The sequence below is a fragment of the Arvicola amphibius genome, chromosome 10 (genome assembly GCF_903992535.2).
Source record: "Arvicola amphibius chromosome 10, mArvAmp1.2, whole genome shotgun sequence".
NCBI classification, from domain to species: domain Eukaryota; kingdom Metazoa; phylum Chordata; class Mammalia; order Rodentia; family Cricetidae; genus Arvicola; species Arvicola amphibius.
Genome location: NC_052056.1, coordinates 15,616,916 through 15,639,777, shown reverse-complemented (window position 1 = coordinate 15,639,777; position 22,862 = coordinate 15,616,916). Strand labels below are relative to the sequence as shown.

The window sequence follows — 22,862 nt, the reverse complement described above, 5'->3', positions numbered from 1 at the left end:
TCCTTAAATCTGTGTCTTTGTTTCATTCACTTACATTTTATGGCAGTTAGTATTTTTCAAGTTTTAATTATTGCTCTTAAATCTGTATGGTAATTAATCATAGTAGATTGTACTGTGGACTATAAAAGGCTTATGTATACTGAAGTACTGTGAATGCTGTAATTCACAGTGGAATATCATTGACTTCTTTCTTATCAGTATTTATGTTCAACATATAAATGTAAATAATTTCAATTTTTAAAAAAATGACAAAAATGATATCAGATTACCACGTTATAAATCTCATTGATAATTTTCATTACATAAACCTTTTTGCAAGGAATGATTACTTTAAAAATATTTTCTATAAAGTTTTAATCACTGTCTTGTGTCAGAGTAATTTTTTCTCTAAATGTTAATAGATATGTGTACATGTTTCATTAATTTTTCTCTTTTTTTCTTTCCTACTATTGTTTTATTTCTTTTATTTTATTTCCACATTTACAATTTAATTATTGGTTATTTATTTTATTATGTTCTATGTTCAAAAATATTTTCATCATGCAGATAATTGCTGTGAAGAGAATACAGGTGAAAATGGAGGCCAGTCATGGCAGCTGAACGCTCTTGGGTTTTCTCTCATTATTGCTATGAGTTTGTCTTGCTTGTTTTAATGTTATTGTCTTCTATGATATTGCCTGAACAGAAATAAGGAGAAGAGTAGCAACAGAATTATCAAAGAGTATAACCAAAATCTTTTGCAGTCAATTTATATTTTTAACAATTAGCCTCTTTCTGTCTTTACCAACATAAAAACATTCCAGAAATATTTATTCTCTCAACTATTTTAACAACAATATGCTTTGATTCAAAGACTTCATTTCACAAATCAGACATGGCTATAGTGTCTGTTGTACATTGAACTTAAGCATTTTATATAAACAGTCCTTTTTATTTAATTAGTTTGCAAATATAAACAACATCCCTAGGTATTAAGCATGTAAAAATTGTGATTTTTATAAAATTGTGAGTCGCCCCTATTAGTCTATTAAACTGTTTAAAGAAAATTTCTGGTTTAAAGAACATTTATAAGATTTTATAGTTTTAACCATTTACATAAAATACAAACTTGATATCCAGTTATACAGGATACATATATCTATTATTCTCTTTTTTTTCATTTTTGAGATAATGTCTGAAGGAGCAAAAATGAACGAAGTATCTTCCTTTAAATCTGAATATCCAATTAATGATTTATTAAGTGAAATTATCTCTCTACCATTGTCTGAAATAAATAACCTTAATGTCATTATGTTGAAATGTTGCTCGATACAGTAAGTTCACATTATATTTTAGATGAAACCAAGTATTGCAGATGTGACAGCCTATGCAGTTACATATTGAATTTTTCTGAATGCCAGACAGTCACTGTCTTTGGAAGATTCAAAATGAGAAATGACTATTATAGGTAATAATTTCAAAGAGATGAAAATGAGATGCGAACAAGAACTTGCTGTATTCAAAATTTCAAAAAAAAAAGTGCAGTTTGAAGAAAGACATGAAGGGTATCTGTTTTTTCCAGTTTCAGTTATTTGAAAATGACAAGAAGGTCTCTTTTGCTTTGACCCACATCTTAGTGATGTGGTTAGGCCTACTTAGGCCAATTAGGAAACACACACACAAACACACACACACACGCATACACACAAGTTTGCTTATGTGTGCCATTTGTAGACAAACATAAGAGTTTTTATTTGCTAAATCAACTAATTTTCAGTTTTTGGGAATCATCCACCAAAATTAAGCAATTGGCTAATCTATAAGTTCTCTGTGCTTTTGGGATACCCAATCACATTATTTATTACTGTTATTATTATATATCATTTATTATGTGAGGTCCAACAAGATTAGATATGAATTAACAATCAGTTTTGTTTTAATTTATGATTTAAAATATCTTTGCTTTCAACTATTGTTTTTGTCTTATAGCTGACAAAATAAACTAAAAATATGATCCATTCAAGAATAATTTTTCCTTGTTGTTGAAACATAGCAAAAACAAATCCAATTCATTGGATATGAAAATCAAGCTAATATTTTGGAATTTTTTTAATTTTGGAAAAATAACATGAGCCATACTTTCTTAATGATGTAGCTATTTGTGACTTTTCACTAAATTCCTTGGTATTCCCTTAAGAGTTGATACATTCATTACTAATCAGTAGAAAATATTGAGAATGAAGACAATTAAAGCAACATTTCTAAACATGTTTCTTTCTGTTTTTTAGTGCATAATTTAATCATTACAATATGTTGAAAGACGTCAATTAACAAGAAAGAGTTACATCTTATTTAACTTATCTTGAAATGATTTTTGAAGCATGATGTATGTGCCTAGTAGTTAGTTTTAATTCATTTGGAAGCTTATGTACCACAACTCAGCATTATCAAGAGTGATACAAAGAACACTCAAGGTCAAAGTTACACAGATACACAACATATTATTTGTAACACTCAAAATAACCACTGTGTGCATTGGTATCTTATATCATAGAATTGAAGGAACAAAAATACTAAATAATGAAGTTATTGTATTGCCCTAAAGGACCATTTATGCCTTGGTGATATTCTTGTTGTTGGGTTTTATCTTGTATAAAACCAACCTTCAGTACAGTCTGAAAACAAAAAACTTGCTTTTTTATCCTTTTGTCTACTTCAAATCAATCGTTCATCATCTGCAATATGACCAATGATAAATAAACCACAAAAAATCATGTTCTCCATAGTTGCTATCAACCATTTTTCTACTGTTTGTTTTTAAATAAATTTAATTATTGAAGGTGTACATATACAAATGTTTGTATTGACATGAGTATAGTATATACTGTTATAGGTAATTTTTGTCTAACAATGTGTGTATAATAACTTCCAGTGTTAAAATATTTCAGTAGTTTTTAACCATTCTCTGATGGAGCTAAGTGAATTTGCTTATGCATGATTTTCCTTGTAAGCTGCATGTATATGTATGATATCAGGTATCTTTTAATTCATTTCAGAATGTCCATTTTCTCTTACCAATCCTGGCATAGTAACACTAGAACTTAGTTTCAATGAACTCCGCCACAAATAAAATTATTCTTATTATTTACTAACCCATTGTGTGCCGGAAATAGATGCCTAGAAGAGAGCAGTAGGTTCTTCCCCCAGACAAATTGGCATTAAAATCCTCTTCATTATAATCATGTGAATTTATATAACTAAGCATACTTTTATAAAATCTTTTGTTTCAAATGTTTTAAAGGTGCATTTATGCATAACAACACCTAACAAGTATGATTTTGAAAATTCGATGCTTTTATCTATTTTTTAATTTTTTTCTAATTTATCTAAGTACTTAAGAGTTTTATAGAACACATATTAATAAATTAAAACATTAGATTAATGTTTACAATGTGTTATCTATATAAGTATAATTTGTTGCAGTTCTGCTTATTGATGACTAATCCTTTCACAGAGTTCATTTTCTAATAGACTTAAAATATTCATATTTGTGTTTGAAATTATTTAGAAGAATGTATAAAACTTTACAATTATGTATTTGAAGCTAAATTATAACTACCATTCATTCAAATATTGTTCATTTAACATTCCCCATGTATTTGGATTTATTTATAATTAAATCAAAAATGATTTTTAGTGGTTTCCCAATATTTTAATTTGCCTATTCGATTCATTCATCAAGCATATTGTACACAAAAATTAGCCATGTACAATTAAATCAAGATGAATATATCTAGATACATAAACATTCAGTTATTATATAATATTCTCACATTAAGAATAGAAACATAATTTTTAAATTGGAAATTCAAGATGCATAACATTATGCCAACATGAAAAAGTAATATTTTAATGTTATTTTAAAGGATAATTTTTAATATTATATATGAGAACATTTCTTTTCAGAAAAAATATAAGAATTACTGGTAAAGTAAAACCTTAAAAAGTTGAAAGTTGTTTTAAAAATACAAAGTTTTTAAATTTTCTTGTGATGTTAGAAGCATTGAGAAGTATAGATATATCATTTGTAGCAGTAACTATTGTCATGCATATTTCTCTGATATTATTATGCGAATCAATAAATGCATAGACATATATAGAAATAGATGATAAAAATAATTTGATTTTTACATATTTTATAATGATTGTTTTTATTGGTGTAGGCTGCTCTGACTTTTTCCTATATCAAGTGAAATTAAGTAACTTTCTTTTCAAAAATATATTTTTATAATTATATCACCATTTTAAGAAACAATTTACCCTTTCTGACATTTATTTTCTTTTGTTTAGAAATGAGTGTATGTCCTGAACTTTGTTTTCTGCTAATTATACATATAAATTGTGTATCTGCCACAGTAGTTACAGAGAAATATATCATAAAATTTTGAGAGTCCAACATATTTAATGGTTTGATCACATTTGTTTGTGTCAAGTAATTGAATATAGAACAATTTTTGAAATAGCTTTTGAATTGATTTTGAAATTACTTTAAATTAAAAGGCAATATCTATACCAATTATGTCATAAATAAATACATAGTTAATTTTACTAAAATAAAGTAAAAGTAGTATTTTAAAGTTTTCATTATGTTACTCTTTTCAGTACTGAAAAAATCAGGCTACTATTCTAAAATCAGTATTTCAAAATTGTATTAACTATTTTCAAAGATGCCAAAATGTATGTTTAGTGTAAAGCTAATTTATATGTTCAATGGTAAGACAATGATGACTTTCATGTCATTCTTTATGTTACAAAACTTAAATTTGTTACTTTGTCTAAGATGATGTACTGGATAAATTTAGCAATCATTTACTGAATCTCCTTAACTAAGAGTTACTAACTTCTAACCCTAAAATGTTTTCTAGAAAATGCCAGAGATAATGTAGATTATTTCATTGAACCAATCTATACAAATGTGTTGAAATTTAAAAAAAAAAAAACAGTATTGACAGGGTATAAATGAATATGTGTGCTTAATGTGTTTTAAATGATCTTGTGGAACACAGACTTGTGACTGACATCCATGGGACATTGGTATTTGCTTTATCTCTTTGGAAGTACAGTCATGTATTCATCCACATATACCTAAACTTCATTTTAAATGTGAACTAGTGTTGATTGTGATATATCTAGCTGTCAAACAGTTTCTCAGTTTTTGGATATTCCTAATGAATTAGTATATTCTTTATCACTTCATTCTAGAAAAGACAGTATACAGTTGAATAATTATAAAATGTCAATCTTTAAATACACTACTTGATTCATTTACATTCCATGTGTGTACATAATGGACAATATTCACTCCTTGTCTTTTCAAGCAATGTAAAGGAAGATCCACAATTCAAACCTATTTATAAATATTTCTCTCATATTTTCACAATAGCTTTGTGTATAATTTTTATGTTTGAAACTATTCTGATCATTTTAATTGCATTTGCTCTCCTCCCAGATTTATTTATTGGCAATATGTACGTGTTATAAATGTATTGTCTTGGGTATCATCACTTATTTAACACCCTCACATATTCCCAAGTGCTATGTGTAATCTTGTGCATGTGTTCCATTGTGTATTGAATGCCATTTTATTTTATGTATTTCTGTGTCTTCTCCATTGTTGTAATAAAGAAAACTAAGGAAAATCTTGGTTATATGTGTTTTCTTTATTACTGTTACTGCCTTTTTGTCCTGTGTGTTTTCATTTTCAACTTGGTCAAATTCAATATCTCAAAAATTTTATTTGTTAGTGGCAAATGGTTTTTAGTGAATGCTTTCAATTTTGAGATAACTGAAGTACAACCCTTAAAAATGTCTTCTTATAAAATAATTTAGAAACAGTACCCAGCTTTGTTCAGATAAAACTTATTACAAAGTTGTCATGAAATTAAATCACTCTTTGGATGCCTGAATAGTCAGAAGAATTTTTGGTAAGACACACAAGCAGTGCTTCATCTCTTGTCATTTTTTTAACACTACAATGATATTTAAAATGTTCACAAATAAGTACCCAAATAAAAGACTTTTACAATGAATAAATTAATTAATTTCAATTTCACTTCTATGTTAAAGACATCATATGCTAAAAATTATAATGTTATTTGTATTGGCTTTCAAAAACTGAATTGCACATATACAAAATATTGAATGGAAAATTATCCAAAGTTTTGGAATTTATGTTTGTACATATTATTATTTTTTATTGATTTTTATTGAGCTCTACAGTTTTCTTGGCTACATTCCCTTCCTCTCCCCTCCCCTCTTTACCCCTCCCCCAAGAACCCCATGATCCCAATTTACTCAGGAGAGCTTGTCTTTTTCTACTTCCCATGTAGATTAGATCTATGTAAGCCTTTCTTCATGTCCTCATTGTTGTCTAAGTTCTCTGGGATTGTGGTTTGTAGGCTGGTTTTTATTGCTTTATGTACGTATTATTCTTATGAAAGAAAGTTAACTACTCAGAAGAAATATAATATATGTAGCATATATTTTGGTTCAATGATAAGATCTTTCAATTAAAAATAGGAAAAAGCCCAAAAGAATTAACTTTACATGTTTGTGTCTCTAAACTCACTATGTCATGATGATTTTATCATCAAGGATGAAAAAAATGTATTTTGTTTTCTTACATATCCACAACTTAGGTATAGTGCCATTCCCAAGAAAATATTAAACCACTGTCATAGTTTTCCTACTTTGAGAACTTTATTTCACAGACTAAGTCTAGATTTTCACCTAAATCAATAGGAAAAGATTCAAGTTCTCAAGAGCCTTTCTTTATGCCAACCATTTTCCAATGTCAATGTGTTAGATTGTCTTCCGCCTCTATGGAAAGTGAACCCACACTGCCATCACACAGTATACCTTACCTTAGAGATAACTCTTGCTGGTTGACATTTTGTGTTTATGAAAAAAATGTGTTACTTACACCCACTGTCATGTCACCAGAAAACAGGGTCATTGCATAAAATCTATCTACCCTTTCCTTCTCCCTATTCCTCTGGAAAAATCTCTTCCAGTTCACTGTCAACACTGATTTGCCATGGTTAGAAAGCCATCTACATAGACTTATGGCAGAAGCAGACCTAGGTTATTTTTTTCACCTATGTAGGATATCTTTAATGTGTTTTGGTTTGTTTCATGTAAAATTTCATAGTAAGAAATAATATTTTGTTTTATCAATATACTTCAGTTTATTTATCCAATCAGCTTTTGAAGGATGTCTTGGTTGCTTTTTACATTCCTATATATAATTAAACAGAAAATATTCACTTCTATATCTGATTAAATATATAAGATAAATTACATTATTAAATTTATAAGTTCCATATGATTTTTAAGATATGTAATTTTATAAAAAAAAAGATTGCCTAGTTCATTATAAAATCAAAAACATTGATAGTGTGGAATTTAATATTATGTTGAATTAAGCAATTTGAAGTTTGTAAAGAAAATTTCTGTGTCCTTTGGCTCTAAATCTTACACATTTGTTGAAAAATTTTTTGTTGTATTCTTGGATTTGGTTTGCCAGTATGTTATTGAATATTTTTTCATCTATATTTATGAGGCAGATTGGTTTGTAATTCTCTTTCTTTGTTGAGTCTTTCTGTGGTTAACTGTAACCTCATAAAAAGAGTTTGGCAATGTTCTTCTGTTTCTATTATGTGGAACACTTTGAGTAGCATAGATAAATCTTAGCTCTTTCTTGAAGTTCTGGTAGAATTCTACACTGAAATCATCTGGCCCTGGGCTTTGTTTGTTTGTTTGGGAGCCTTTTGATGATTGGTTCTATTTCCTTGCAGGTTAAAGGTCTTTTTAAATTGTTCACACAATCTTGATTTAATTTTGGTCTGTATTACATCTATCCAGAAAAATTTTCCATTTCTTTTACATTTTTCAGTTTTGTGGAGTATAGGTTTTTGTAATATGACCAAATGATTCTCTGTTTCCTCAGTGTCTGTTTTCATATCCCCTTTTTATTTCTGTTAATTGCGATGTTTTTTCTCTACCTTTTGATTAGTTTGAATGAGGGTTTGGAAAGTCCAGTTGAAGAGTGGGAGGAGTGAGAATATGAGAGAAGGGGTCAAGTCCATTATGGGGACAGGCACTGAAACAGTTTACCTGAGCTAATGGGCGCTTACCAACTCTAGCTGGACATGAAAGGAACCAACATAGGACCAAACTGGACCCTCTATGTGTGTGACTGTTGTATAGCTGAAGCAGACTGCGGGGCCATTGACAGTGGCACCAGAATTTATCCCTACTGCTTGTACTTTTTTTCTAGAACCCATTCTCTTTGGATATATATCTTGTTCAGCCTAAATATAGTAGAGAGGTCCTTAGACCTTCCCAAAGCAATGCATCTTACTCTCTATAATGAGTGGATGGGGGTTGGGGTTGGGGGAGAAGGTAGAAGGAATGGAAGGAGGAGAGGAAATGAGAACTAGGATTGGTAGGTAAAATAGAAAAAGATAGTTTTCTTTTTAAAAAAATATAAGTAAATGAAATATATATAATTTTATACACCAGTTTTCAAATCTTAATATCATTTTTAAAAACATTGCCCTTTTGTGTTTTTTCTGCATCTTAAAAGTATATTAACTACATAAAATGAAGTCGATAAAGAGATAGTGGAATTAGGTTTCACAATTAACTAACACTATCAATTTGTATACATCTGGAGATTTATATTTGTTCATTTTTAGGTTATGTGTATGAATGCTTTGCCTACATATATGCATGTATGCTTTGGGTGCCTGCAGTGGCCAGAAGAGCACATGAGATCACTTGGAACTTAAACTGTAGAAGATTATATGCAGCCATATGGACACTGTGACCTTGTCTGGGGTCCTTTCTAAGAGCAGTATATACTCACAACCTTTGAACCATCTCCTAAGCCTCAGATATAAAGATATTTATTTTTTCTTGTATCAGTTGAAAACCTTCATTTTCTAATGGAAAAAAAGGCACAACTATCATACAGGCTAAATATATAATATCACATTTTAATAATACACAAAGAGAATGGAAAATGTAAAAATCAGTGTAAAATATCACTCTATATAGATACTTATAATATATGTAATAATTTCTTGTGTGACCTTTTTACAAATTTAGATCTTTTAGTTAAATGGACACATATTCAACAAAATTACGAAGTTTTGGTATTTGATGTAGTTATCGGAATAGATTTTTGTACTGCAAGCCCTTGACATATTCATAACATACCCAGTAACATAAACAGTTATACCAGCAAATACTGTTTACTATTTGAAATTAATGCATTCATTATTGTTTAAATGGCCATATTCCATTCACCTTTTGTAGTGATGAGAGCAGCAAGCCGCTTCCTGCCACCCAGGTAGCTTTACCCGAAATAATTACATGGAAACTGTATTCATTTAAACACTGCCTGGCCCATTAGTTTCAGCCTCTTATTGGCTAATTCTCATATCTTACTTTAACCCATATTTAGTAATCTGTGTAGCACCACGAGGTGCTGTCTTATCGGGAAGGATCTTAGCCTGTATCCATCTCAGAGAGGAGAGCTATGGTGTCTGCCTGAAACATCTGCCTGACTCTGCTTTCTTTCTCCCACAACTCTGTTCTGTCTACTCTGCTTACCTAATTTTGTGTCCTATCAAAGAGCCAAGGCAGTTTCTTTATTAGCCAACAAAAAGTAATGCATAGACAGATGACCCTCCTCCATCAACCTTTCATTATGTTAAAACAACAATCCTAAGAATTTGACAGATTTCCATTAAAATTTCTAAGAAGGCTGTATAAAAATTTAAAGTTCTGTTAGAAAGGTAGTTCTTTTCGTGATAAGCTATTACTAGTAGTTCAGACAGAACTCAAGTTAAAACTTTCCTCCTGCTTCAGGTTTTAAGGTACAGATATAATATCCAAATGGCATTGTGACCTCCTAAGTTAATCATGTTTTACATAGCATTTTTGAAAATAAATGAATACCAAACCTTGTTAGGTTGAACACATATTTAAATGACATGATTAATATGATGTGTCTCAAGAAATACTCAAAAGAATATTTTTAATCAAATATTATTCACAATACACATACACAATACTTATTCATCAGTATAGATATGCATACCATATCATTTCACAGAATGTGCCAGTGTGTTTGAATTTTAGTTAACAGAATCACATTCACATGCTAATTTCAACAAACATTAATACATGAGTCTTTATGTCACATTCCCCATCTCCCACAAGGAAAGAGCAACCTGGGTATTCTCATGACTGCAAGGATTATGAAAATGCAGACGACATGGGAAAGAGGGAGAATGGATAGTGCCGTAGCTAAGACTGCACATGCTCTCCTGCTTTGTGGTAGTTCTTAACTCCCTAACTGGGTGTATTCAGTGGCTTCATAACATCATTTGAGAAAAGATCATTATTGCAAAGCTTTAGTGACAGCAGGCATTGAAGGTTCATCAGCTGTATTTTGATTAGCCTAGTTATTTGTGTATTCTAGTTCAAGGCCTAATATTTTAGACTTCACTATTTATAACTAAACAAACTTTCCCTAATACTTTAATAATCCCTTTTCTAATTCCTCCATATATACTTGTAGGTGGGGTTTTTCTGTCCTGTAAGCCGTTTCCCAAATAACAACATTGAGTTGTAATATTAATTACAAATGCTAAACAGATAACTTGTACTTATTACTACCGAACTCTTACATTTAAATAACCATGGAAGGAGAAGAGGGAGGAAAGATGGAAGGAAGAAAACTGATAAATGAAATTTTAAAAAGAGAAAAATATATATGGGATAAATTTTTAAATTTTTTTATTGATTTTTTTATTGAGTTCTACATTTTTTTTCTGCTCCCCTCCCTGCCTATTCTCTCCCCTTTAACCCTCCCCCAAGGTCCCCATGCTCCCAATTTACTCAGGTGATCTTGTCTTTTTCTACTTCTCATGTAGATTAGATCTATGTATGTCCCTCTTAGTGTCCTCATTGTTATCTAAGTTCTCTGGGATTGTGATTTGTAAGTTAGTTTTTTGCTTTATGGTTAAAAACAACTGATGAGTGAGTATATGTGATAATTGTCTTTCTGTATCTGGGCTACCTCACTCAAAATAATGTTTTCTAGCTCCATCCATTTTCATGATTTTAAGAATGGTCATAAGACTTACTAACCTGTATAATTTCACATAATATATATATATATATATATATATATATATATATATATATATATATTGTTATTTTCACAGAGTTTCTCTGTGTAGCTCTGCCTGTCTTTGGAGCTGCTCTGTTGACCAAGTTGCTTTCAAACTGATTCATCCACCTGTCTCTGTGGTCTGAGGGCTTAAAGATGTGTGAAATGTGCTCGGCTTCTTATTTTATTTTTACTTTTATTTTTTAAAATATGTTTAAATTGACATCATGGTCTTTCCTCAAAATGTGATTCATCATGAAAGATTTTCTGACTTTTCCCCCTAAAAACAATAATGTTTTTACAGATATACCTTATATTGCCAGGATTACCTATGGTATTACATATTGATTTTTAATAATTGTTTTTATTAAGCTCTATATTTTTCTCCACTCCCCTCCCTTCCTCTTCCCTCCCTTTCTCCATGGTCCCCATGCTCCCAATTTACTCATGAGATCTTGCCTTTAATATTTCACATGTAGATTAGATCCATATGTGTTTGTTGTCTAGATTCTCTAGGATTTTGAAATTTAGGCTAGTTTTTCTCTGCTTTATGTCTAAAACCCACTTATGAGTGAGCATTTATTATATTTGTCTTTCTTGGTCTGAGTTACCTCCCTCAATGTGATATGTTTTAGATAAAACATTTGCCCATACATTTCAAGATATCATTATTTTTTTTCTGCAGTGTAGTACTCCATTGTGTAAATATACCACATTTTCCTTATCCATTCTTCAGTCGAAGAGGACTTAAATTGTTTCCAAGTTCTGGCTATGTTAAACAATGCTGCTATGAACATAGTTGAGCACATATCCTTGTTGTATGATTGTGACCCAGTGATACCACTTTTGGGTATATACCCAAAGGATGCTCAATCAGAACACAAGGTATTACATACTGTATCAACACAACTCTCCTAGTTAACATTATGAGCAATTTTATATCAGATTGATTTTAATTAAAGTGTACTTGAAAAGTTTTCAATAAATATTTTGTCAGGAGAGTAAATATATTTTCTTCAAAAGAATATATATTTATTCAAAAGATTATCATGAACAGAATCAATTGTATAAGAAAGAACATAATGAATATTTAAATACAAAGCAAGTGCTAGAAATATGGATCAGTGGTTTACATAGATAGCTATTCTTTCAGAGGACCTGAGTTCAATTCCAAGTACCTACATAGTGGGTCACAACTATTGGTAACTGTAGCACCAGGGGATTTTATGCCCTTTTTTAGCTTCCCAGCATACCATATATGCAAATGGTATACAGACATATATGCAGGCACAATACCCATTCACATAAAATAAAACAGAAGTAAAAGCTAATAGTAAATACTTTGTACGGTAAGCACAATCTTTAAAGTTAATTATTTCCCTTTTTAGTAGTATTTGGTTATTTTCATATTGTTTTCTATTCATTATGTGACTTGACTGAAGGTCTCAAACAAAATAATTGACTAGAAATAAAAGTGTCACTTTCGCTAAAACTAAGCATGAAAAATGTAATTATAGATCTGAGATATACTGAATTCACTTTTTTACCTAACATATCAGGGAAGTAATTGAAAAGTGGTCCAGAGGAATATATATACTAACTTCAATCATTGTGTTGTAGACAATTCTTTTCAATTCACATTTTCAATGGATAACAGATATTTTTCAATGCATCTTTATTGGTGAAATATGAAATGATATTTTGGCCTCCAAATCAATGCAATATAAAGCATCAACTGGACAGTGAATCTGCAGTTGTTCAGATTTTTGTTTCAGATTAAAATTAATATGAATTACAATAGAATAGATTTATCTACTCAGGGCAGATTATGAGCAAACTGAATGTTCCTGAATTTATGAAAAAAAACATCTTTTATAAAATTGTAGATAGTGTCACATTTTTCTAAGATTGATATTATTAGTGATTTTTACAGAAATTGGGTGATATTTGTAATTCTAAATTTCTTCTTTTCCTTTCTAAGCTAGAACTACTATCATTGTGACATGGAGATTGTTTAGTATACAGATGGATTATGGAATACTATCTTAAACAACTCTCTATATACAAATATAGTATGTCTAATCACAGTTTAATTCAGAAAGTCCTTTAACTATAAGTAACAATAGCCAAGCGTGGTAGTAAATACATTTAATTCCAGGACTTGGGAGGCAGAAGCCGGTGGATTTCTTTGAGTTTGAGGCCACCTTGCGCTACAAACTGAGTTTCAGGATAGCCAGGGATATTTCATAGAGATTCCTGTCTCAACAAACAAACAAACAAACAAACAATAACAATAAATCATTGGCAATTATTTTTCTATGGACGTATCTGGGCATCATTTGAAAAGAATAGAAATTCATAAAAATATGTGAGTCTTCTTTCCCCATATATATTTGTAAATAGCTATACATTATTCTAAATTAAAATTGCAACGTCTTTAGAAAACATATCTTTCTAATAGTATATTTTTACTCCATGATAGTAATCAGTTTGAGTGACATTCACATTTTGATAATGCATCATATCTTTCTCACACATATTTTTACTATTTATTAATTTAATTGTATCTTATTGAAGAATTAAAAATTTTAGCATATTACTCTATGGTAATCCCCATGACTGCATCATACAGAGAAACTTAAAAACCATGTGATCATGGGAAATAATTGCTTTAAAGAACAAAGCAATACATAAACTTTTGACATTGGTAAATAGCCAGTTTTTAAATTAGTGCAATACACTTATTTTTACTTATGTATGCCCTTGTACAAATTTTGTAGTTCTTTTGAGATTTGAATATAACACATTTTCACTTTTCAATTACTCCCATATATGTCTGCTTTCTCTCTTATAAAATCATGACCCCTTTCCTCGTTTATTCTTGCTATATTCTGATCTTTATATACATAGATATATTCCATCAATAAATAGAGCATGACAAACTTTTGTATATGCTTTCAAGATGTCTATATAATTTTATTTGTATGTAGTGTTTAAGACGCTATTCTCACTGTCAGCATTCCTTAGTTGCCTACAGTTCTTTGTGTAAGGTTAAGGCCTTTCAGGATTTCACTCACATACTTTAGAATTTTTTTTGTGTTATCCTACTTTGCTCATGTATAGGAATCAAGTTTATGAAATTTTATTAGTGTTGTTTCTGACTTTAGTAAGAGACACAATTTCACCGTAAACTCCCTGATTTTTTGTCTCTTACAATCTTGCCCGACACACTGTGCAATGTTCATTGAGCCTTAGATACAGGAGTGCTTTGTTGATGTATGTATTGGGACTGAGTCTCATAGCTCTGTAATTATAATGATGGTGATTTTTTCTATGATAATCTCTGAGGCAAAGATAAGTTTATTTGATGAGGGGTGAGGACTACATTTATCTGTGGTTCCGAGGACTCAAGTTTAGACATTTGGTAAGAATTATGCTGGCTTATGTAAGCTTCTGAAAAAGGAGGCAATGAAAAATTCTAACCAGGTATGATATTTATAACTACAACAAACAGTGGGATGTGATAAACCTAAAAAATGCTGTAATGGCACGTATACTTGTTGGCAACCAACATCTCTTTAATTTGACATAAGACCTGCTCAACAAGAATGAAAGCATGTCTGGATTGGAATCAAAGTCAACTATTCAACGCTAATTACGTCATGGGTATTGGATAAAGGGAGCTTTGTCATGTAAAATATTAGCACAACATAGGTGAAGACTCTTATTAGCAGTAAGCCCTTACTTAAACAAGCCACCAATTTATTAGTACTTCAATTGTGCCTTTTGTAATCCAACCACCACACTATAAGGTATTACAGTACAACATAAAATTCTAAATTCAACTAATGCATATAAATGCACATTAGCTATTGATATGTTTCTGAAAAGATTCATGTTCTGTACTGACGTAGGGGGCACTTGAATATTTATGAAACCTCATTGGATTGATAATTTTTTCTCTCAATATACCTGCAAACATGTCAACAGAATGTGAATATCAAATTTCTAAATATCTATTTTAGTTTAGATTAAATCTATTTTCAATAGTCTGTCTGTAGTGGTTTGATTAAGAATGACACTCTTATAATCATAATATTTACTAATGATACCAACAAGTGTAACTGTTTGAAAATATTGGAAGGATTAGGAGGTGTGGCTATGATGCAGGAGTGAGTTACTAGGATAAACTTTCAGGTTCTAAATGCCCATGCCAGGGTAGTCTCTTCCTGGTGCCTGCAGATAAAGATGTAGAACTGTCAGCTACCTCTCTAGCACCATGTCTGCCTGAACTCTGCTGTGCTCCCCAATATGATAATAAGAGACTAAGCCTCTGAAACTGTGAGCAATTCCCCCAGTTAAATGTTATTTTTAAAAACGAATTGTCTTTGTCATGGTGTCTTTTCATGGCAAGATAATACAAACTAAGATAATGCCTGATCACAATTTAATATATATAGTAATGTCATTAAGATTTTTTAACAATGTGTTTATTTCATACACACACTCTACTCCACCTTTCAGATCAAACTTCTCCTCTCTATGAACCCTAACTTCATTTCCTCCATTTTTATTGTTTTAAATACTCATGAGTTCTCTTTGTACTGCCCAGGACGTAGAGCCATACACTGAAGTATGGCAGACCAGCCAGGATTCACATAGTTAAATTAAACATATTATCTGTTCCTCAGAAGTCATCAAGTGCCAGTATCTCCTCAGTTATAGGTGTAGAGTCATCAAATCCTCTCACTTCCATGAAAGAGTGCTAATTGACTTGATAGACTTGCACCGTTCATCATAGCTACTGTGATTTCATGATTGCATTGGACCTGTCCTATCCAGACAACAATATTCCACCCCAAATTTCCATAACTTCTGGCTGTACCAAACTTTTCACCTTCTCATATGTGATGATGCTCCCCGAGTCTTGTGTGTTCAGGGAGTGATGTAGATGTCCCATTTGTGATTGCATACTTCATTGACATTCATTCTATGACCACTGATCAGTCGTGAATTCGCATGTTAATTAACTGCACACAGAAACTGTGTTCATATTTGAGTTTATTGAATCTGCACATAGAGAGATACAAATTTAGAGGAATGTTTTATACAAAATATAAAAGGTGTACTAAATATACTAATGGGGGTTCTAAGCTTCCCAACCTTTATATAATATTTTTATATTCTTAATATATAATTAGAACAAAATAAACTGACCACATATTGTAACATGTAGGAAGCAACACTTAGTAGTTTAACAAAAGTTTTCAGCTATAACAATTAACAAACACGCCTGCTTGCTTCTGTGATTTTAAAGTTATATACTTTCAAATCAGTAGTCTCTTAAGTATAATTATGGATAAGGGAAAGATGAAAAATTACCTAAAGTTTCTAATAGAAGTAATAAATTCCATTCATATTACAAAACAAGTATCTCTGTGTAAAAGGTTTTAAGTGATTTATGAGTATTATATCTGATTACTATATTTTATAATTTCAAGATAAAGTATTCAAACTTTACTTTCCACTGTTATTCATTTAATTTATTCCTGTTATTGTCATAAAATAATTATCATATATTGAACATATTCTAAACTTCCTCAGTGTTCTTCTACTAACCCTCTTTCCATACCCTCGTCATTAAACCCCTTCTTTATCTCACACAGTTTTACTTCCAATTTTTATTGTATACACAATAATGACATTATGGATTTAGAAAGAATCCAGGAAACATGAACTGTGAAGCATGCTAGTTTGTCTTTCAGAGACTTTTATCCTTCTATATGGATTTCAAAGGTGTTTGCTAGTTGCGTCTATGAAGAGTGATGGAATTTCATATGTGATTGTGTTGAGTTAATAGACCTCTTTTGGTGACACAGTCACTTTCGCAATATTATTTTTTTCTAATTTATAGTATAAACAATTGTACCTTCTTTTTGTCTTTTTCAATTTCATCCTACAGTATTATAAAGTTTTCATTATTCAGGTATTTCTTTTCCTTGATGTTTTATTTCCTTTTGTCAGAGTTTTTCTAAAATACCAATAAAGACCATGTAAGAGAGGAAGGTTATATTTTGGTGTACAGTTTGAGGTGACTTAGTCCATCATATTACAGAAACATGGCAACAGTACACCACCTGGTGAGATTAGAGTTACAGAATGATGGAAAGAACAAGACTGTTCTTGGGTTACCCCAAGCTAACCATCATCTTCTAATATCTCCAAAATCATCCCCCAAAGTGCCTCCAGCTGTGTTCAAACATGAGACTTTTCACTTCAATCACCACTATATTCTTGGACTCCATAAACTTATGGCCTTCTCTGGGTACTAAGTGCATTCAGTCCTACTTACAAAGCACCCAGAGCCTGCAACACCAATCCTCTCAATTACAAAGTCAGAAGTGTCTTTTGAGACACAAGGAAGTCTTTAACTCTGAGTCCTTACAACATTGACACATAAGGTGAATGGTATTAACACATAATGGCACAGAATAAACATCCCCTTAGCAAAAGTATAAACTAGAAAAATAGCAAGGACTGATTAGACAAAAGCAAAGCAACACCAAAATGAATCAGGAAAATTAAACTAAATCCTTTATCTCTATCTATTTCTAGCATCTGAGTTTAGTGACAAAACCATTTGGCAAACGACTTGAATTCCAGGTCTTCTGTTTGCATCACAGATGTTCTCTCTGTGGCTGCCTACACTCTTGCAGTTTTTCTTAGGAGATGTCTCATAACTCTGGTATCTCTGAAATAGTTGGTACCTAGTGTGACTTTGCTTCATCTTCACAACTGTGTGTCATAACCTCTCAAAATCCTTGCTCACACTCTGATTGTACTATATCTTGCTTGAAAACAGTGGTTCTCTGTTACTTTCATTCTTATATGTCTAAAAAGTTCATATTGAAATGTTGCCAATTCTTACTGTTTCTGCGTGGTCCCTGAACAAACTCCTTGGATCATAGTTGGAGTAGCCCTTGTTTGCCTGATTGGTTGAATCTACAAGATCGCTCTCCTAGGTAATTTTTTTGGAGTGCCATAATCGCTTCAGTTTTTCCAGTCTCCTCCCACTGTTGCTATTATGTACATAGCTTTTTTTATGGAATCTTCAGTCCAACTTTTGATCATTTAAAAATATTCCTACTGAAAACAAGGGCAGACTTTCTGAGCCTTTTTTTCTGATTTTTTACTTTGTGGTTGTCATTCTTTCTCACTGGAACCTGAGAGCTCTTCACACAGCACATGGATCTTTCCTCAGATTCCAGACCTTTCCTCCTTCTTAACAAAAGTATGTATTTTGTTTGCCCTTAAATCTTGGATGTTTTTCAGCAATCTTTATGTTTATTATACATCATCTGCCTAATTATTATCTGGAGATTCTAACACCCATGTCTGCCTATAATGCAGTAGGACGTCTCCTTTTTCTACAACCTTGAATGATTTTCTTGTATCTCTTTATTGGTGCCCAGAAATTAGGCTTCTTCATTTCTGCAATGCTGCTTGGTCACAGCCATGCAAAGTGGAACAGAAGTGATGAAAATCTCCTTGAAAGAAGCCTGTGGCTACAGGCTATATGCCAGTCTCTGTTTCTTTAACACAGCTCATCCCTAAGATTCTAATATGCAATTCTCATACAATTTAAATTTGAGTTAATTGAGCCTTTTTTATACAAATAACAATTAAGAAAGATACATTTGAATATGCTTTATGATATATATATTTTTTTCTTTTTATTTTTACTTTTTTTCTTTTTTTGTTATTTTTATTTCTTTTTTTAGATTTCCATCTCCTCCCCCTTCCCTCCCCTCCCTTCCACCCATACCCCCACTCCACCCCTCTCCAAGACAAAGAGCCATCAGGGTTCCCTTCACTATGTTAAGTCCAAGGTCCTCCCAGCTCCCCCTAAGTCCAGGAAGGTGAGCAAACCAAACTGACAAGGCTCACAGTGAGCCCGTCCATGCTGTAGAGTTCATGTTCATTGCCGTTGTCCTTGGTTTCTCAGTCGTCCTCCACCGTCAGCCACAGAGAGTCCGGTTTGGTCCCCTGTTCCATCAGTCCCATTCCAACTGGACTTGGTGGTCTCCCGTTAGATCTGTCCCACCTATACATTTTTCTCTGCTCCCTGCTTCTGTTTTCCATCATATACTTTCTAAAACTATTTCCAGAACAGTTAATATTTATGTGTATCCTTTATTACATTGTAACCATATTTTAAATTTCTTTTGTTACACAATGCATTTTCAAACATTTGAGGTTCAATGATCGTATTTTTGAAAGATTATTAAAGCACCATCAATTAATTTAAATTTTTTTAATTCAGAATTGCTCAAAATCAACACTAAATTTACTTCTGTCGGACATAATAAAAACTTAGGTATTCCTTATTTATTCTCCAATAGACAAAATTCCATTGAGATACAAGACACATATACATCACATTTATGTTTGTATCCTCTTCTGCATAGAGCAGAGATATATGCGTATCTGTATATGTTGATAGTGAAGTTATTAACTGATATTTAAAAGTGTGTTGTTCTGCCTTTTTTAATCAGCAGCATATACCAAGGAATTATAAAGACCCATCTCTGATGTGAGAACAAAGATTATTTGGTGTGTAATAACACAACAAAACCTAAATTTTTCGAGTATCTGCCCTGTTTTCTGTACTTGTAACCTACTTTGTTTTACAGCACTGAGAAATTTTTAATGAAATTAATAAAGAATATCTAAAATAAAACTTAGAATTTGTTCACTATGTCATTATCAAGGCTTGCCAAGACAAAATAAATTTACACACAATAGAGTAGAATTAAAGTACTAAAATAAAAAGTCAAAAGTAAGAATACTTGAATCATTTAGAACAGTGTTTTTTAAAACTAATAGACATATTTTCAAGGTTAATAAATTTTATGTCAAAATAATTCACTGCTTCAGTAGTGTATGTCTTTTATAATAGAAATGTATGACATGTATAAAACAAATTTTAATTTAATTCCCTTTTTCTATTTTAGTGCTTTGACTTGTGATTTGATTGAAGCAAGAACACAAATTTGTAATTACTTGAGGAAGATGTTAACTTTGGCATCTAATTTCTAAATTTCTTGGAGTTGGAGGTTCTCAGCAGTAGAGCTGAGAAATGGAATACAGAAACTGCTCAGTGATTCTCTCATTAGATTTGAGTAATAAACATAAGCCAATATAGCAACTTAATGCTCTATAATTAAACATTTTGATTGTATACATTTCTAACAAAAATTTAATTCTTGTAGCAATAACATGAAAGATCAATGAAAAGAAGCTTATGACAGAAATATGTAATTTATATTCTTCATTTGACCCTACTAGCCATTAAATTGCTTTGATTTAACTAATGATAAAGAAAAATACATCATAAGTATTTTCTATATCTTTATATGGTGAAGTCTACTATGTTGGTAGTATTTGTAACTGTTTGTAGAACACGTTGAGTTAAAGGTGTCTTTCTTCTACAATATTTTTGATCAATGTCAAATATTTCCCTGGACCTCAGTTTTCATTCAAATAAGGTAGAAATATAAACACATTAGTTTCCTATGTTATAAATTTTCATGAAATTGTAACAGGTCACAATAAGTATTATAAAAGTGAGTTCAAGTATAAATTTCACATACTTGAATTGATGACTTTGTGTTACATTCCAGTTTTCTAAACAACTAAATTACACTGTTAACTTATACGAGAAAATTGTTTATGTCTTTGAAATTCATGTGAGACTCCAAATCACAAAATTATAATAAATATGTGTATGTACATATAGCTCTGCAAATCCAAATTATAAATAAATTGTTGTACCAAAGTAAATTGGTCTCAGGAAAATGAAGATGTAGTTATACAATGTTATGTATGAAAAATTTAAACATTTAAATGTATATGTTAGTTCTTAATAAAATAAAGAAAAATAGAAACTAAATATTTAAAATATAAACATTTTATTTAATTTATCATTTTGGCAAAATTTATTTTGCATTTACATGAAAATAATTCAAATATTGCATATTTAATCTCATATTTAAAGTGTTTAATTTTGTTTTTCTTGGAAATTAAAACTATTTTGACATCAGTTATCATTATTAAAAATTATATAAAATATTTTACAAATAACATTTTTCTAAAGATAGAAATGGCTATCAATACACCTATAAAACTCCAAAAATATTATACACAAAATATTCATTATTGCAAAGCTAACTAGGCCTCCTCAGTTATGTTGTAAAATTTATTTTCTAAAGAGTAATCAGTATTTAATAAGAGATTCTGCCTGGCCATTGTTTAAGATGAACAGAGACACCTTTGCAGCTAGCTTCATGTTTAGCCACTGGCAATGTGGTTTAACCATTTGTTTAAAGGATAATATGGAAAGAATGAGAGTAAAAGCTGATTCTTGTTGAATCTTCACATGAGGAATCTTAAGTTCATTATCAGACACACCATCCTCCCACATGCCTTTCTGCTGCTGTCTAGTGTTTGTTTGCGTAACTGTGCTCATTTAAATAGAGAGGCATCCTGGGATTGAAAAAAGGAGATAGACGTTTATAACTATGTAGTACAACTGTGCTTTGAACATGGATTTTCTCTCTTCTGATGCTGTGGATTTTAGGACAAAGCAATGATTTATCATTAGAACAGGCATGTGTGAGATTTGTCTTTCAACAGGCACAGTAACACTGATCTGTAGAATTTATTGTCATGTGCTTCATTTAGCTATGAGAGGAATTTAAATGAGGTATAAAGTCTTACCTCATTTATAATTTTTTTTCAACACAATTTTTGAAAATTTGGTTTCTGGATCATGTACAGCAAAGAATCCATGGAACTTACATATGATTTTAAAGATAAATCTTTTTATGTATAATCTTTCATCTATGTATGTAGGATAAAAAATATACATCTTTCATTTTTGCTTCCACAATAATTATGAAAGAACCATTTTATTTTTATTGTTGATAATAAAAATATTTTATCATTAAAGAGCTGTACAATTTAATAGTGTTATACATCTCTTAGAATATATTGATATTCATAGTGACAAGTGTATGGAGCCATTACATCATCTCCTTTTCTTCTAGATAATACAATATTCAATATATTCTCTATAGTACTTATTTTCCTACTTACACTATTAGGACTGTGTAATCTTGTCATACTCAGCTACAGACATAGGACTCTCAATATTTCTACTTTTTTATCCCCTCCTTATCCCAGTCACCTCTTCACAGACACAGTCTGCCTAACACTTGGTACTACCCATAAACAAATACCAAGGAAAATCAACTCATCTAAGAAATGTACCTACCGAATGTATTTGGTTATAATGTACCCTATTAATATAACAACTAATAAAGTATCTTAAATATCATGCCTGTATAATGCTTTTAATCTGTTAAAATATTACCTGTAAAACGAAAACAACCACTTGTTTTTTAAGTAATGATTTCAAAATTATCCTTTGCAGGCGTTTAAGAATCTGTCACCTCTGTCAAAGCCAAGTCCTTGGAGCCATCCAATTTAAGTTTTAGTTAGAATGCCAAAATATCATCATACTAAACACTTATATAACCCTTCTCTAATAAAAGTCATATAGTTTTTTGAACAGTAT

General features: G+C 31.0%; 1 protein-coding gene across 2 annotated transcripts in view; it reads left to right on the top strand.

Annotated features, from left to right (window-relative positions):
* Ncam2 (neural cell adhesion molecule 2) overlaps positions 1–22,862 on the top strand; it is a 406,325-nt gene that overhangs the window by 372,200 nt on the left and 11,263 nt on the right. Inside the window, exon 16 of one of the 2 annotated variants that reach the window (XM_038345357.1) lies at positions 547–984. The exons of the other annotated variant lie outside the window; for it this stretch is intronic. Coding sequence (XP_038201285.1) covers positions 547–653 — 107 coding nt within the window. The 3' untranslated portion in view covers positions 654–984. Of the gene's footprint in view, positions 1–546; positions 985–22,862 lie in introns of those variants that run through there. 2 annotated transcript variants of the gene reach the window in all.